General features: G+C 34.8%; 2 protein-coding genes across 3 annotated transcripts; one reads left to right on the top strand and one right to left on the bottom strand.

Annotated features, from left to right (window-relative positions):
- Positions 1 to 2,019: 2,019 nt before the first annotated feature.
- On the bottom strand, positions 2,020 to 4,353 carry eloca (elongin C paralog a). Of its 2 annotated transcripts, none has more exons than XM_059524478.1 (4): positions 4,329 to 4,353; positions 2,852 to 2,886; positions 2,600 to 2,743; positions 2,020 to 2,447 (listed from the first exon to the last, which is right to left on the bottom strand). In XM_059524478.1, exons 2-4 carry the CDS (start codon positions 2,853 to 2,855, stop codon positions 2,257 to 2,259), a joined length of 339 nt encoding a protein of 112 aa, XP_059380461.1. In that variant the 5' UTR covers positions 2,856 to 2,886; positions 4,329 to 4,353; the 3' UTR covers positions 2,020 to 2,256. The 2 variants fall into 2 exon arrangements, with proteins under 2 accessions (XP_059380461.1, XP_059380460.1); XM_059524477.1 differs by lacking the exon at positions 4,329 to 4,353 and adding an exon at positions 3,371 to 3,475.
- dcaf11 (ddb1 and cul4 associated factor 11) lies at positions 4,349 to 14,653 on the top strand. The gene is made up of 15 exons (XM_059524476.1): positions 4,349 to 4,651; positions 5,883 to 6,069; positions 6,214 to 6,341; positions 6,466 to 6,584; positions 6,795 to 6,859; positions 6,997 to 7,097; positions 7,684 to 7,830; positions 7,922 to 7,976; positions 8,680 to 8,748; positions 8,970 to 9,027; positions 9,472 to 9,657; positions 11,981 to 12,134; positions 12,244 to 12,396; positions 12,492 to 12,598; positions 13,287 to 14,653. The coding sequence occupies exons 2-15, from the start codon at positions 5,894 to 5,896 to the stop codon at positions 13,392 to 13,394; spliced, it is 1,626 nt and encodes a 541-aa protein (XP_059380459.1). The 5' UTR covers positions 4,349 to 4,651; positions 5,883 to 5,893; the 3' UTR covers positions 13,395 to 14,653.
- Positions 14,654 to 15,450: the final 797 nt, after the last annotated feature.

Raw genomic sequence — 15,450 nt, 5'->3', positions numbered from 1 at the left:
ATAATTATTGTTGTAATTAATCATTATAATAAGTAATACATATGTATTTTTGTATAAATATAAATGTATTCATTCATCAATTAATTATTCTGTCACAGGAAAGAAAATATTTGGATATTTGGAACTTTTTATGGGCGGTGGGGGGGGGCATGAATCCTTTATATATCAATAATTATTATAAGTAGTAGTTAAAATGAATACATATCTGTTCTTTTTAATAAATGCCTATTATTAGAATAAGAAAATTCCAATGGGTTTATAATCACTTCAAGATTTTTTTTAATTTGAACAATCTTCCTTCTTAATTATTTAATAACTATTATTAATAAAAGTTATAATAATCTCACTCTCTCTCTCTCTCTCTCTCTCTCTCTCTCTCTCTCTCTCTCTCTCTCTATATATATATATATATATATATATATATATATATATACACACACACACACATACAGCAGATAAAATAAGTGTTGAACCAGTCACCATTTTTCTCAATAAGTATATTTCCAAAGGTGAAATTTTCATCACATGTCGGTAACAACCCAAGTAATCCATACAATACAAAGAAAAAGAAACAAATAAGTTCAGAAATTACGTACAAACACATGAAGAAAGGAAGGTACAAAAAGGTATGGAAACAAGACACCAGCAAAATGTATCAGTAATTAGAAAACAATCCTGCTCCTAGTCAGTGGAAATTAATATTAGCTGGTTTTGTCCCAACACCTACAGTACCAGGATGATGAAGATTAAACAAGGGTGGACATTCCAGTGAGACAATGATCCCAAACACAGCCAAGGAAACTCTCATTTGGTTTCAGAGAAATAAATGGCTCAACCAATCACCTGACTTGAATCCAATAGAAAATAACAACTAAATATTAGAGTTCATAGAAGAGACCGATGGAAACTACAGGATTTGAAGACTCAAAATCACACCTGAGCAATGAATGCGACTAGTTTCTCCATACAGAAGGCGTCTTGAATACATTTCAGTAAGCATGTTCAATACTGTTCCCCTGAGTGATTCCATTTTAATACACAGAATTTAATTTCTGAACTTTTTGTTTTGTTTTCTTTGTATGAATTACTTGGGTTGTTACTAACATCTGGTTAAAATTTCATGTCAGCAGCACCTTTAGAAATATATTTACTGAGAAAAATGGTGATGGGTTTGATACTTGTTTTACCTGCTGTGTGCGTGTATATATATATATATATATATATATATGTAAATGAGTGTATATATACATGCGTATATATATATATATATAGAGAGAGAGAGAGAGAGTTTTCTTTATTTTCATGACTATGAAAATTGTAGATTCACACTGAAGGCATCAAAACTATGAATTAACACATGTGGAATTATATATATAATTATATACATAACAAAAAAGTGTGAAACAACTGAAAATATGTCATATTCTAGGTTTTTCAAAATAGCCACCTTTTGCTTTGATTACTGCTTTGCACTCTCTTGGCATTCTCTTGATGAGCTTCAAGAGGTAGTCACCTGAAATGGTCTTCCAACAGTCTTGAAGGAGTTCCCAGAGATGCTTAGCACTTGTTGGCCCTTTTGCCTTCAGTCTGCAGTCCAGCTCACCCCTAAACCATCTCGATTGGGTTCAGGTCCGGTGACTGTGGAGGCCAGGTCATCTGGCGCAGCACCCCATCACTCTCCTTCTTGGACAAATAGCCCTTGATGCCTTCAGTGTGACTCTACAATTTTCATAGTCATGAAAATAAAGTAAACTCTTTGAATGAGAAGGTGTGTCCAAACTTTTGGTCTGTACTGTATATATATATATATACACACACATATATATACACACATATGTATATATACTCATTTACAGTAATTTACCATGCCCTTCCCACAATTCTCTTTTCTGTAGTGTTTTTAAAAAAAAATACATAGAGCTTTCCTGCAGTTTATATTGACATGTGTCTAGCGAGAAATGCAAGCCATTTAATTTATTCTTTGTGCTGTAAATATGAAATCATTTAAAAACAAAGACATAGAAGTGTGACAATTATATATTTGGTTCATCCATATTTTTTTCAAATACAAATTGATTGTAAAGACCTTTAAAACACATTATCTAGCCATTTCAAATTACAACATACCAAAAAAAAAAACTCAACGGATCAAAAAATGCTAAACATTCATAAATACACTCTCATAAATCTAAGGAACATATATGATGGCAAACAGATGGCAAGTCGGTCACAGTATAACACATTCTCCATTCATATCTAACAGTCTAAAAAGTTCGCAGCCATAAGCAATTCCAAGGCAATCTCAGGAGCAATGGGGAATTCTGGGATTTCTGTCGAGCTGTTAGTGTAGCGCACTTTATAGGTAAAATACATGCACACTTTGGAGAGAACATGAGACGGAATCTCCCGGAAGTTCACCTCATTGGTTTCATTTTCAGCGAACTGACCTAAAAGAAAATATGTCAATGTTAGTTAGCGCTTCCTCTTTCTGCTTGGATATTGCTAAAACCTTTTTAAAAACAAATGATTGATGGAAGAATTCCACAGTAAACAAATGCCATTTCATAACAGCTAGACTTTGACCATGTTTCACCCTCACCAGGTCCACTCAGCATAGCCTTGATGGTGCCAGAGGTTAAAGCGTGCTCTCTCTTCACAATAAACTCATGGCCATCTGAAGAGATCAACTTTACATACATGGCATCAGGGCCTTCACAACCACCGTAAGTCCTGTCTTCAACATCTGCTGGTTAAAATGTTATTTGGACACTTAAGGGGAAAAAAGGAACATGCAATGGAAAAGGGAAATTACAATTTCCTATTTCCAAATATTTAAAAGTGCAATACAAACCCATTGTTTCAAAGGTGCTGTATCACTCCTGCAAACTAAAGAACAAAACATCAGGCTTATGATAGTGTACTGCACAGAAAAGTGTATATATATATATATATATATATATATATATATATATATATATATATATATATATATATATATATATATATATAGCTATAGTGAGAGAGTTATAACATAGTAAGAAAGCTTAGTGGGGGAAAAAAAACACAAAACCGTGAAAAAATAATGACAGCTGCCATGCAAGCATTAAACAGAATTATTTAAGTCTCGTTTTTTTTATTATCTTTTGCTGTACTTGGTTTTTACATACTTGTTCTCATTTTTATGTAAACCGTCTCATAAAAGCACACTGTCACGATTACAACAGTAACGTTAAATTAAATGACAGATTTTAAACACATAACGTTAGTTGTAAAATCGATAAATCGAATTATCTTATCTAAGTATATATATTAATCATATAACCAAATATATATATATTGTGGACAGTAAATGTACAAGTGTCACACTTACCGTGAAATAAAACAACAAAACAAGTTTCTTGAGCAACACGGACAGTGATACAACTGAGTACTTCCGGTTAAAAAATGTGGCTCATAATTAAAAGTCCCCGCTCTAGACATAGATATGTGTGACTCTAACATCCAACCAAAACTTACCTTAATAAATGATTTCATTTTTAGATTACACACCAAGGTCGAAGATCTTAGAAAAGTCCCAAGACACACTGATTGACGATTTAATTAGTATGTAATATGCATGTCTGTTAAGGAACTCTATAACTCGTCTAAGACAATTGAAAACACATAGTATTAAATACAAATAAACCTTTCCATAAATGCAACAATAATATCCAAATAAAACCGATATTTACATATACGTACATCTAGTAGCCGAAACTGTCCAGCAGATGGTGCAAATTGTCCCTGATAGAAACACAATGAGAAACTTATATGATTTCTATAAATGTAACTATATAAAAAGGTATGGTTTCTCCTATCACACTATTACTAGATTAAAGAATTTCGACCACTCTTTCAAACTCTTACATCTTTTTTTATGACTACTCTGCAAAATGAAGGTCTCATTTGCATCACGTTTACAGTTTGTTGGTTATAAAGAAATTCTTAAGTGTAGAATAGGCGAAGAAGTATGAATAGTTTAATTTAAAATGTATGTATTTATTTATTTATTTAAAATGATTAATTATTAAAAATGTATTTATTTTTACAACTGAGTATAGGGTTTAGTAAGATTTTTCATACGTGGATTGTGGTGCAACCTTGAATTTACTTACTTTTTTGCAATAAATGAATACTAATATTAATACTAATACTACTAATAATAATAATATCAACAATAACAAACTTTGTACAAAACATAATTGCTGTGTAGAATTCACAAGTCACAACCAACTGCAATGACGTCACAGCGACATAGTGTTAAAGGTTTGTGGCCAGAAAATAAATACCTTCAATATAGACAGCTTCATCGTCCTATGTTCAATAACTTAAATGCTCTGTTTCTATTTTATTTGTGTATGCTCCGTGGGGGAGCGTATATGTGTCACGTGACCACAGGAAAACGAGTGGTCTCGAGACCGTAAACAACATGGCGCGTCACGAACCTGGAGAGTCCTGAAACCATCCAGGGAGATAGAAGCGCTTAGCATACTGACCTCCCACCTTTACAAGCTTTATTTTTGATAACACTGTTTTGTTATTATTTGCCGAGTTCTGCAGGAAGAAACCAACGGAGCTAAAGAGCTGTCAAAGCGCTGTCACCATTTAACTGGTAGGTGTCTCTTTTTTTCTAGGTCGCTTACAGCCTGCTAGCGTGAGCGCTAACTTATAAACAAAGGGTTGTTTTGGCTGTATATTTAACCTAATAATTAGGCTTTTGTGTATTTTTCTTTTTTTAAACTCTTAGTTTGTATATATGAAACCATTATAAGAAATGTTCGATCCATGACATTTTCTCTTTTCAATACTAACCTGTTTTTTAGCACGCTCGCCTGTCAGTTAACGTTACATCACAGCCTTTTTTCAGGTGTAGTCAGCATTGATTTAAATCACCTTTTTAATGTAATACTTTCTCAAAACGAGCAAAATTGGGATGGGATGTCACACGATTAATGAACTACATCAGCGTTATACACATTTAATATTATGCATTCTGACATGTCCATCACAGATTTATGATCAGAGAAGTGTATTTCTTATTGTTTGGGTGTATGTGCTATTATTTACAGTATAACTAAAACTGGTGTCAAATGTCTTTAATTTCAACCTAGATTTACTTTTTAAATTAATAATAATACTTTTTTCTCTGCTTAGTATTTCTCAAACAATTTAATCTAATCCAATCTTAATCAATTTATCTATAATTCATGTTTCTATTCAGCAATGCATTAAATTGGCCATAAAGACATTCATATTGTTACAAAAGATTTCTACTTCAAATCAATTCTGCTTTTTTAAACTTTCTAGTCTCCAAAGTATCCTAAAAAGAAATGTTTTTGTTTCCACAAAATATTAGGTATCACAACTATTTTCAATATTGATAATAAGAAGAAGAAATGTCAAAACAAAGTAAGCATATTTTTGACACTGAAAACTGGAGAAATGGCTGCTAAATATTCAGATGTGCCATCAAGATTCAAGATTTTTTATTCTTCACATACACGATTATATAGAGTGTTCCTGTAGCTCAACTGGTAGAGCATTGCGTTAGCAAGCGCAAGGTGGGAGGTTTGAATCCCAGGGAACACATGATTGTAGAAAATTGTTAGCCTGAATGCAATGTAAGTCGCTTTGGATAAAACGTCTGCTAAATGCATGAATAGAGCATGTATAACCAGCAGTGAATATCACAGGTATATTATTTGGGTGTTTCATATTTTTGACCTAATTGCTAAAAGATGGTGTTCAATGTCTTTAAAGAAATGTTAGCATTATCTTGCTTTTTCATAACGACATGAATGTGATTGCTTGTATTGCTGATTTCTGAATAAATGATTTGACAGACAATCAGTCTATGGGCTCTCAGTCCAGTTCTGGGATGTCCGGTCGGGGCTCTGGCAACAACCCAGACCAGTCAGAACCAGAACCCAACCAGAATTCCAATCCGACGGGTCACACACAGGCCGAGAGACAGTCAGGATCTGAAGAGGACGTTGATTTGGCACAAGTTCTGGCGTACCTACTGCGAAGGTAATTAGTTATAGTATATGCATAACCTACAAAACATTTATTTGGCGATGCCTTTGTCTGGGTTGCATTTTACATGTTTTGGAACCACTTCCTCTTTTGTCGTATGGTATTAAAAAGAGTTCTTCTTTTTTTTTTCTATTATAGGGGCCAGGTTCGCCTGGTCCATGGAAGTGGAGCGACGGGCCTACAGCTCGTGCAGTCATATTCAGACTCAGATGAGGACAGCGATGGGGCCTGGGATGGGCGGCTAGGACATCGATATGACCCTCCAGGTGAGAATTATGGACTGTATGGCATCATTTTCAGTCTATAAATTAAGCAATGGTGCCATAAATATACCATTGAATTAAACACAATTCTGTTGTCATTTACTACGCCTTATTTTTTCTCATTCAGCGGATGCCCAACCAGACACACAGGAAATTGACGGCAGTGAGATCCGCACTCAGATCCTGCTTGCCACTGCCTCCTCAGGCCTAAAGGGCAGACACAGTTTCACACATATGCTAGCGGAGGTAAGAGGTGCCTATGTATGTGTATCTTAATGTTCAGGGCATGTATAGTAACAATATAATGAGTCTGAATGAGCAGCTCAGCTGTTTTAGTTAGCAGCTCTTCTGATTTATAATTAAGAAATCAGGAAGTCTTGATACAGCCAAATAGAGTAGAGTTCACAAATGTGCAACTTTCTATAATGTTCTGTTACTGTGTATTTCTTTCTGTAGCGGGAACAGGGACGGTGTCATGGGTCCAGTTTCTCTCATGGAGAGTGCAGCCGAATCCGTTCACAGTATGTGCAACATAAATGTTATGCTATAACAACAATAATATATTTTTGATGCAGATACAAAGGCACATATGTCATTAGATTTGCAAATTGAAATAGTCTTTGCAAATGAATAATAAATCATATACATTTCCTTATAGTTTCCTGCCTAATCATGTGGTATACAAGGACACCTATCAGCAGAAAGTCTTTTGCGGAGTCTACAGTGATGAAGGAAACATGTTCCTGTCTGCATGCCAAGGTGAAACTGTAATTCAGGACTTTGTCATTAGTATTTCTTTTCTATTTTTCAAATGTCAGGCATGTCTCAGGTATGTTCAAATAACAAAATTTTAAAAAAGACCAATATTGTAATTGTTTAATTAAAGCACATTAACTATTGTTCGTAAGTTTGAGGTCATTTTTTGCATTTCTTTTTTTTTAAGAAATGCAAAAAATGCTTCAGACTCTTAAATTGACACTAAAGACATGTATAAAGATTTTCTAGTTCAAATTAAAAAAAGAAAAAAAAGAAATGTCTTGACCACCGAATTATCTTATTAGAATGATTTCTGAAGGAGCATGTGACACTGATGTCTGGAGTAATGACTGCTGAGCAATCAGCTTTGCCTTCACAAAAATAAATTACATTTTAAATATATAAAAATAGAAAACTGACATTTTATATAGTAATTATAATTCACATTATTACTGTATTTTGTTCAAATAAAAAAAACAGACTGCATGAGCATAAAAGACCTATTTCAAAAGCAAACATGCTAAAATCATTGAACTGTGTAGAGCAAACAGTATCTTATACTCTCCTTTTTCTGTCTTTGTTTTTATAGATCAGAACATCAGGTTATATGACACTAGCAGGGGCCGTTTTACTCTAAAGAAGACCATCAAGGCCAGAGATGTGGGCTGGAGCATTCTGGATGTGTGTTTCACCCCTGATGCACGTTGTGTGCTGTACTCCAGTTGGTCTGACTACAGTAAGAAAGGGCCAGGTCACTTAAACTGCTTTGTTTGCACTACTGTCATTTATCCCAGTAATGCATATCTGCCTGTGCTCCCTCTCTTTAGTCCATGTGTGCAGTGTAGATGGGGACAATGAAACACACACCGCTCTGGACCTCAAGTTAGTGTTTCCTCATAGTACATTTTAGCATTAAAACTCAGGTAATCACCTGTACGCTTCCTCTTCGTGTGGATGACAAACAGTAGAACAGATTTCCATAATCATTCATCAGTACAGCCATCTCGTGACTAGGAGCTAACCCAAACTGAACATGATGGCAAAGTGTAATCTGATGGTTTTCAAAGTAATAACCAATCATGGTTGCTTTTTTATATTTTAGGAACAATTCTTAATTATTTACTAATTAGTTAACTAGTTTATTATATATGTAAAATCATATGTTTGTTCTCATAATATGTAAGAACAGGAACCCTCTTATTGAAATTATAATTAAAGTGCCATAACACCTTCAGATATGCTAATAATAGCAATAGTTGACTTTGCCAGCATGTCTTTCTGCCTCTTCCATTAAATTCACATGACCATGTTGACGTCTTCGCTGCATTGCATAACATTTAGTGACCATCCTGTGATAATAAACTGTAATGTTATGCTTTTAGAGGTTTGGTCTGGCTCTGTTCTTCCCCAAGGAAGGTAGAGCTGTGTGAATGGAAATGAGTTTAGATGTTAACAGATTCGTAGTTAATGATGTTTTAGTATAGCCTGTGAAGTATATTGAATGTAATCGCCATAGAAATGACTGTAGTTGTTAGTGTTAAAGGTTGCTGATGCTGATGCTGACAGGTGTCTGTTCTTCTTCCAGTCCTGATGAAAGGAGGTTCTGTGTTTTCTCCCTGGCTGCATCCACAGATGGAAAAGAAATTTTAGGCGGGTTAGTAACGTACTACTGTCTAAGAAAACTAACACCAGAAAGAGATCCTTTAATAACTCATTATTCATTTTTAAATCAGGATTTTTTTTTTAAACATGTTAAAATTTGTTTTGCTTTTTTGATTTCCACTATTGGGATTTTATTTTATTTCACGTACCACACATAGAAACCAAAAGTGTTATTTTATTCTTGCTGAGATGCTTTTTGTCTCTATCAAATAGAGCAAACGATGGCTGCCTGTATGTGTTTGATCGTGAACAAAACAAGAGAACTCTAAAGGTAGGATTTACACACATTTGTAAAATAATAGAAGGGCATACGTTTGCACTCTTAATCCAGGACCAAATTCCTTAATAGTTATTTAGATGCTAGTGGAAAAGAAAAAGACACAATATCCCTTTACCAGTAACCCAAAGATGTTCAGTCAATTTTCATCTGCTGCAATGCTTCTACATACAGTACATGTTGAATCATCAGCATGCTACCTTTTATTGGATCAATATCTGTTAACTACTGTCAACCTGTTATACTTCTCAGGCCTCCTGTGACTTTAAGCCTTGAGTAATCTTTACAGCTCCTCAGTTTTAGTTCATCAAAGGTCCAACCTTCTGAATTGAATGTGGTCATTGATATGCAAGATAGATTTACTGAGAACATTATGTAGGCGTCGCCCTCTGTAGCATGACTCATGTGAATTTGATTGTTTATCTCATCATCTTTCAGATCGACGCTCACGATGATGACGTGAATACCGTAGCGTTTGCAGACAGTTCTTCACAGCTGCTGTTCTCAGGCAGTGATGATGCTCTGTGTAAGGTATGGGACAGACGTACCCTCAGAGAAGACAGACCACAGCCTGTGGGTCATCTGGCTGGACACAGAGATGGAATCACCTTCATACACAGCAAGGTATGGGATCATTGTCAAGACACTGTGTCTTACAGTACAGTTACAACACACTTAAACCTTTTATATAATAATATATGATTATAAACCAGATAATTGTGAGCATAGTACAATATATACTTCCTTTGAAAAATTTGGGGTAGGTATAATTTTATTTTTAAAATGTGTAATAAGTTTAAGAAGGCTGCTTTTATTTAATTAAAAATACAGTAAAAATTGTAACATTGAGAAATATTACTATTTATATAGATATTATATATAAATATAAATATTATATTTATACTAGATATATTACTATTTAAAATAGCTATATTAAATTTTTATATTGTAAAATGTAATTATAAATGTAATGTAATATTTACAATATTTTTACTGTCAAAACTCATTTTTACAGTAATTATTCTAATATGCTGATTTGCTGTTCAAGACACATTTCTTCTTATTATAAATGTTGAAAACAGTCAAAAGTATCTAAATTGATAATTCACTTTTGAAATTGTACTTACATAAATACAGACATTTAAAGCAATTTATGGTTAAGTATTAAAATGTTTCAGTGCTGCTATTATAAATTATACAACATTATTTGTAATGACATATTATTTGAAAAGTAATTATTTACATTTTTGTTTTTAAGTGGTACTCTTCACACCAGATATGAATGAAGCGTTAAGCGTGAGTGATTTACATGTTAAGTCAATACAAAGACGCGATAGTTATCCTGCGCTGTGATTTGCGTGAAAGTTGCAGCGCGAATCGACTGTTTTGGGCGTTTGACGCGCGGAACGCGTGATTTATGTGAATCGCTCAAGTTGAAAAATCTGAACTTTGGAGAAATATCGCACTGTAAAATATCGGAGCTGTACGATGCATCTTCATAGTTATGGACGGCGAAACACATTTTTAAATAGGTGCTGTCTTTATAAATAACCCACATATTTGAGTTTAAAACAACTACATTCTCGCCTAAAATACTTTTAAAACTTCATTTCATGACACGATAACAGTAATATTTAGAAAATTATCTGAATAAATGGTGGATGAAATCACAATGCTGTGTGAACTCAACTGGCAGAAGCCCCTCCCATGACACGATTTTGTGTCTCTTGTGAAGTGAGTTTCATGCGCGAATGAAGTGAGTAAACTCAAAATGTTTAAGCGTCCAACTACTCGCAAGTCGCGTTTCGTGTAAGCACCCAATTAGCCCTCCATAAATATACACACAAGAAAGCAAAGCAAACTCTCTTCCAATAGACCTTCATCTCAGCAGCATTGATTACCAGAAGTTCTCGTCAAAGCAGTGTATCGATTATTACAGTTACCGTATTTTTCGGACTATAAGTCGCACCTGAGTCGCAGTTTTCTCCTGGTTCATGTCAAATTAATTTTGATAAATAAATCGCACCTGACTATAAGTCGCAGGACTAGCCAAACTATGAAAAAAAAGTGTGACTTATAGTCCGGAAAATACGGTATGTATATTTTTCAAAATGCTGTAATCACCATGTTGAATAAACGCCTGTTAAAATGAGCATCTGCAGGATTTGGTAATTTTCAGCGACAGGGGAAGAGATATTTAGATGATTACTGTGCATAGAATTTTCCAAACTCAGTGAAACTTGTAGTTTTAATCCAATGTAAGCCAATTAGGGCTGGTCCGAATACCATTTTTACCAAATGCATTTATTCAAAGTGCCTATTTGGAAGGGAAATATATTAATAGGAACATTTCAGCAGGATGAAGATATAACATTTAGCCCTAAACATCCTCAGTTTTGAAATGCATACTACGCACAAAAGTTTTCCCCCTTAATATTTTAGAAGGACCTTCATCCCGCCCCATCAGTCTCCTCCATGCTTTCCTCAATTAGTGTTGGGTCAGGAAATCGTGAAAACTGAGGCAGTGTGTCTTTGTTTAGAATCAAGGCAGCCAGGTACGCTGCAGAAATACCGGCGAGAGAAGAAAGAAAGAAAGGAAAGAGAGGATTCGCCCATTAGTTTTGATTGCATTGCGATGGGAATGGAAGTGGCGATACACTGCTTCACTTAGCGGATATAGGAAGTGTGATAAAAGTGTATTAATGGGTTTGACCATTCCAGCTACATTCCATAAATACATGTCCACATATTTTTGCCTATGTATTGTATATCACAGTGAACAAAATGAAGGTAATTAAAAAGTTAAAGAGCTAGACTGTTAACATAAAATTTGTAGGTTCAAATCCAGGTAAAGGTGATTTGTACAGTTACTGAACTCATCATTGCAATCAGTTAAGTTGCTTCCCTTCAAGCACTTTAAAAACAGCATTTGTATGTTGTTCTGAAGGGTGATGCTCGGTATTTGATCAGCAACTCCAAAGATCAGACCATTAAGCTGTGGGACGTGAGGAAGTTTTCACCCGAAGAGGGGGTGTCGGCTTCACGGCTCGTTGTCGCACAACAGAACTGGGACTACCGCTGGCAGCAGGTTCCCCAGAGAGGTGCGTTACAATATTTGAGTAACTTTACCAGACCTGCTTGTTTATTGTCAACATTGATTTTATACATGAACACAAAGCACCTGTTTTGACTCATTCTGTTGGCCTGCAGCACTAAAGAGGCATAAGCTGACTGGCGACACCTCTGTGATGACCTACAGGGGTCATGGGGTTCTGCACACGCTCATTCGCTGCCGCTTTTCCCCTGAATACAGCACTGGACAGAAGTTCATTTGCTCAGGCTGTTCAACAGGCAAAATCGTCAGTAAGTGGAGAACAATAGCAAGTGTGAAACTGTTTTTAAAGTCACTTTTATTGTTATCCAAATCTGCAATATTTTACCTCCCATCTTTTTTGTAGTCTACGATGTGCTGACGGGATCCATTGTGTCCAAATTGTCCAATCATGACGCGTGTGTGAGGGACGTCAGCTGGCACCCCTATCACAACAACATGGTCAGCAGCTCGGTAAGTAATTCTAGTGTTTATTTTGTTAATGAAAACAATGATGAAAAGTATTGTTGATGACCTTCTTTTCCATGACTAAGACTAGACAAGGTGACACAGCATCATTAAACACTTTGACTATAACTGTTATTATTAAATAAAATACAATATTCAAACAACGCGACATTCAAAATCTCTCTATATTGAAAAAGTAGACCTCCAGAAGTTTTTCTGCTTGTGGTTGCCAGATGCCAAGAGGTTTTAGGATACATATTCCCCCTCTGTTTGTATTTGTACTCAAACCTGGCAACCGTATACTATCTGGTCTAAGAAAACGGAACTAATAAACTGAAAACAATATGGCCAGTTTGTGTTCCTTCACATGGATGTTTGTGCAGTTTGCTCTAACTAAATCTGCAATGAAGCCACCTCAGTGATGAATCCACTTGTAACTCAACAATAATGTTTGCAATTGCGGTTGCTTAAGAAATGCACTTACACAAACCATTTGCCATAATACAAAGTCTTTTTGTTTTTTAATAGAAAAACGTGAATGCAATTTGGAATTAATCATAGTAATTTCAGCCATGTTTCAGCTTTTGAGAGAAACGTTTGAGGACGTTTGACAGGACTAAGTCTAAGAAATCAGAAAGTAATACTATACCTTTATAAGACTGAGTCTTTTTTCCTTCTCGTTACGTTTGCTCAGTGGGATGGTGCCATCCGTCTGTGGGAACACACGCAGAACCTCCCTCTGGACAAAGATCGAGAGAGGATGAACGTGGATATGGTGGACATGAAAGCCAAACTCTGTTGATGATGTCAGAGGGAGATGGTGCCATCGCTGCAGGAATGGAATGAAGGAGGAATAAAGAAAAAACTAATCAGAAAAGAGAACAAATTTTGTAAAATCATATTGATGTAGTGTTAGGCAGGCTCTTCAGGTGTCTGTTTGATTTCACATTAATGGCACACAAGATGATTCAAATATGTTTAAAGGATCATTTAGTTAATGGACACTGGGCGTGCTGTGATTTCTGTTTTACGCCTCTCTCTCAGCTCCAAGATGACCGTTTATGCTTAAGAGAAAGACTTTGAGTGAATTTCACCAATATAAAGAACGCATGATTTCAGACAGACACAAACACAACTGCTTCGCTTGAAAAATCCCTGTATGGTAACTGTGTTGCTTTACCCAAAACAAAGCAATACTTGCATAATGAAATCTAGCAAAATATTTTACACCTAATGGACATTTCTTAAAGTGCAACGGATTCTGGGAATAATTCTAAATATTGTAAGATATTTTATTGCTATTAATGTAAAAGGATTTGATTTTGTAGTGCAATGTAAAAAAAACAACAACAAAAAACATTTTCTTTGTCAAAACTCTGAATGTGTGTTAAAAGTGTGTGTGTGGAGACATAGCTGTGGGTTTACGGGTACAGGAGTGAGTTTCTTTATGTGCGTGTGAGCACATAGGTTTGATTTGTGTATGATTTAAGTGCATTCAGAATTTATTGGAACACTCACAAAATTGTTTTACAAGAATTAATTTATGCACACAACGTTCTTTGTTTGGACTATAAATCGCATCTCCGATATTTCAGCCAGCTACAAGAAATACAGTTAGATTGAATTGCAGGCCACTTTTTCATGTGCTACATGCAATTTACAATTATCTTCAATGTCAGAGTGTAGGTACTCGCATTGACCGTGACAGTGTCTGTATATTTAGTGCTGTATATTTGCTATATTGTAATGACAGAAGGTGAAGCTAATGAGGAGAACATACTCTTTTCTTTTCTGTGAAGAAAAACAACTGGGGCTCCGTAATAATTTGTATTTATTGTTTTGTAAGAAATTAATACCTCTGTCCAGCAATGATGCATTACATTGACCAGAAGTAACAGTGAAGAAGTTTATAATGAGTTAAAGGTTTTTTACATTTGTCTTATGATGGTAAAGTTTCTCCAAATCAGTATATTAGAATGATTTCTGAGGGACCATGCAACAATAAAGTGTTTAAAATTCAGCTTTACCATCACAAGAGTAAATTACTTTTAAAATAGAAAACAGCCTATTTCGTGTGTGTGTGTATATATATATAAGGTGTAAAAAATACAGTTAAAATACAGTTAAACTATATATGTATATATATATATACATATATATATATATAGTTTAACTGTATTTTTTACATATCAAATAAATGCATCCTTGTTGAGCATGAGACTTTAACAGTATTGCAAATAATAATAAATAGTGGGAAAACACCTTAACGGGCATATTTATTACAATAATCAAATAGTCCACACAGCTACGAGTCATCTGTTTATATTAGTTCATAGTTTATAGCAGATCTTACAATAACAAAAAAATGGTTACTCTTTAGTATAGGGACCCATTCTCAATATTAACTAGTTGCTTATTAGCATGCCTATTATTAACCATTAACATATTGACTGTTTATTAGCACTTATACTTCCTTACTAACTATTAATAAGCAGCAAATTAGGAGTTTATTGAAGCAAAAGTCAGTTAATGGTTTGTTAATAGCAAGAATTGAACCTTAAAGTAAAGTGCGACCAAAAAGGTTTAGAAGAAACAATGCATGCACTAGGTTAGTAATACATTTTATATTTGTTCTTGATGTGTGTGTGTTTGTTTGTTTGTTTGTTTTGTGTGTGACCTTTTTCCAAAGCCAAAGTTTATTTTAATCCTTACCACAAGTACAGATGCTAAATATGGTTGAAACTGCACAGGGAATGTTGCTGTACTGCTTTATATCACACACGCACACACACACTGAGAGAGCAAGCTGATAAGATGGGAATGTTTGGAGCTGTTAGGGAGCAAAATGTTGTCAGGAC

Source organism: Carassius carassius, chromosome 35, assembly GCF_963082965.1.
Source record: "Carassius carassius chromosome 35, fCarCar2.1, whole genome shotgun sequence".
In the NCBI taxonomy this organism is placed as follows: domain Eukaryota; kingdom Metazoa; phylum Chordata; class Actinopteri; order Cypriniformes; family Cyprinidae; genus Carassius; species Carassius carassius.
This window is presented reverse-complemented; position numbering and strand designations above follow the sequence as displayed.

Excerpts from the sequence above, each read along its gene's own strand:
- eloca (XM_059524478.1), bottom strand. Across the intron at positions 2,448-2,599 it reads GGCTATGCTGAGTGGACCTG|GTCAGTTCGCTGAAAATGAA; the intron begins GTGAGGGTGAAA and ends ATTTTCTTTTAG.
- dcaf11 (XM_059524476.1), top strand. The coding sequence starts at position 5,894 with ATGGGCTCTCAGTCCAGTTCTGGGATGTCCGGTCGGGGCTCTGGCAAC. Across the intron at positions 7,098-7,683 it reads GTTCCTGTCTGCATGCCAAG|ATCAGAACATCAGGTTATAT; the intron begins GTGAAACTGTAA and ends TTGTTTTTATAG. Across the intron at positions 7,977-8,679 it reads CACACCGCTCTGGACCTCAA|TCCTGATGAAAGGAGGTTCT; the intron begins GTTAGTGTTTCC and ends TTCTTCTTCCAG.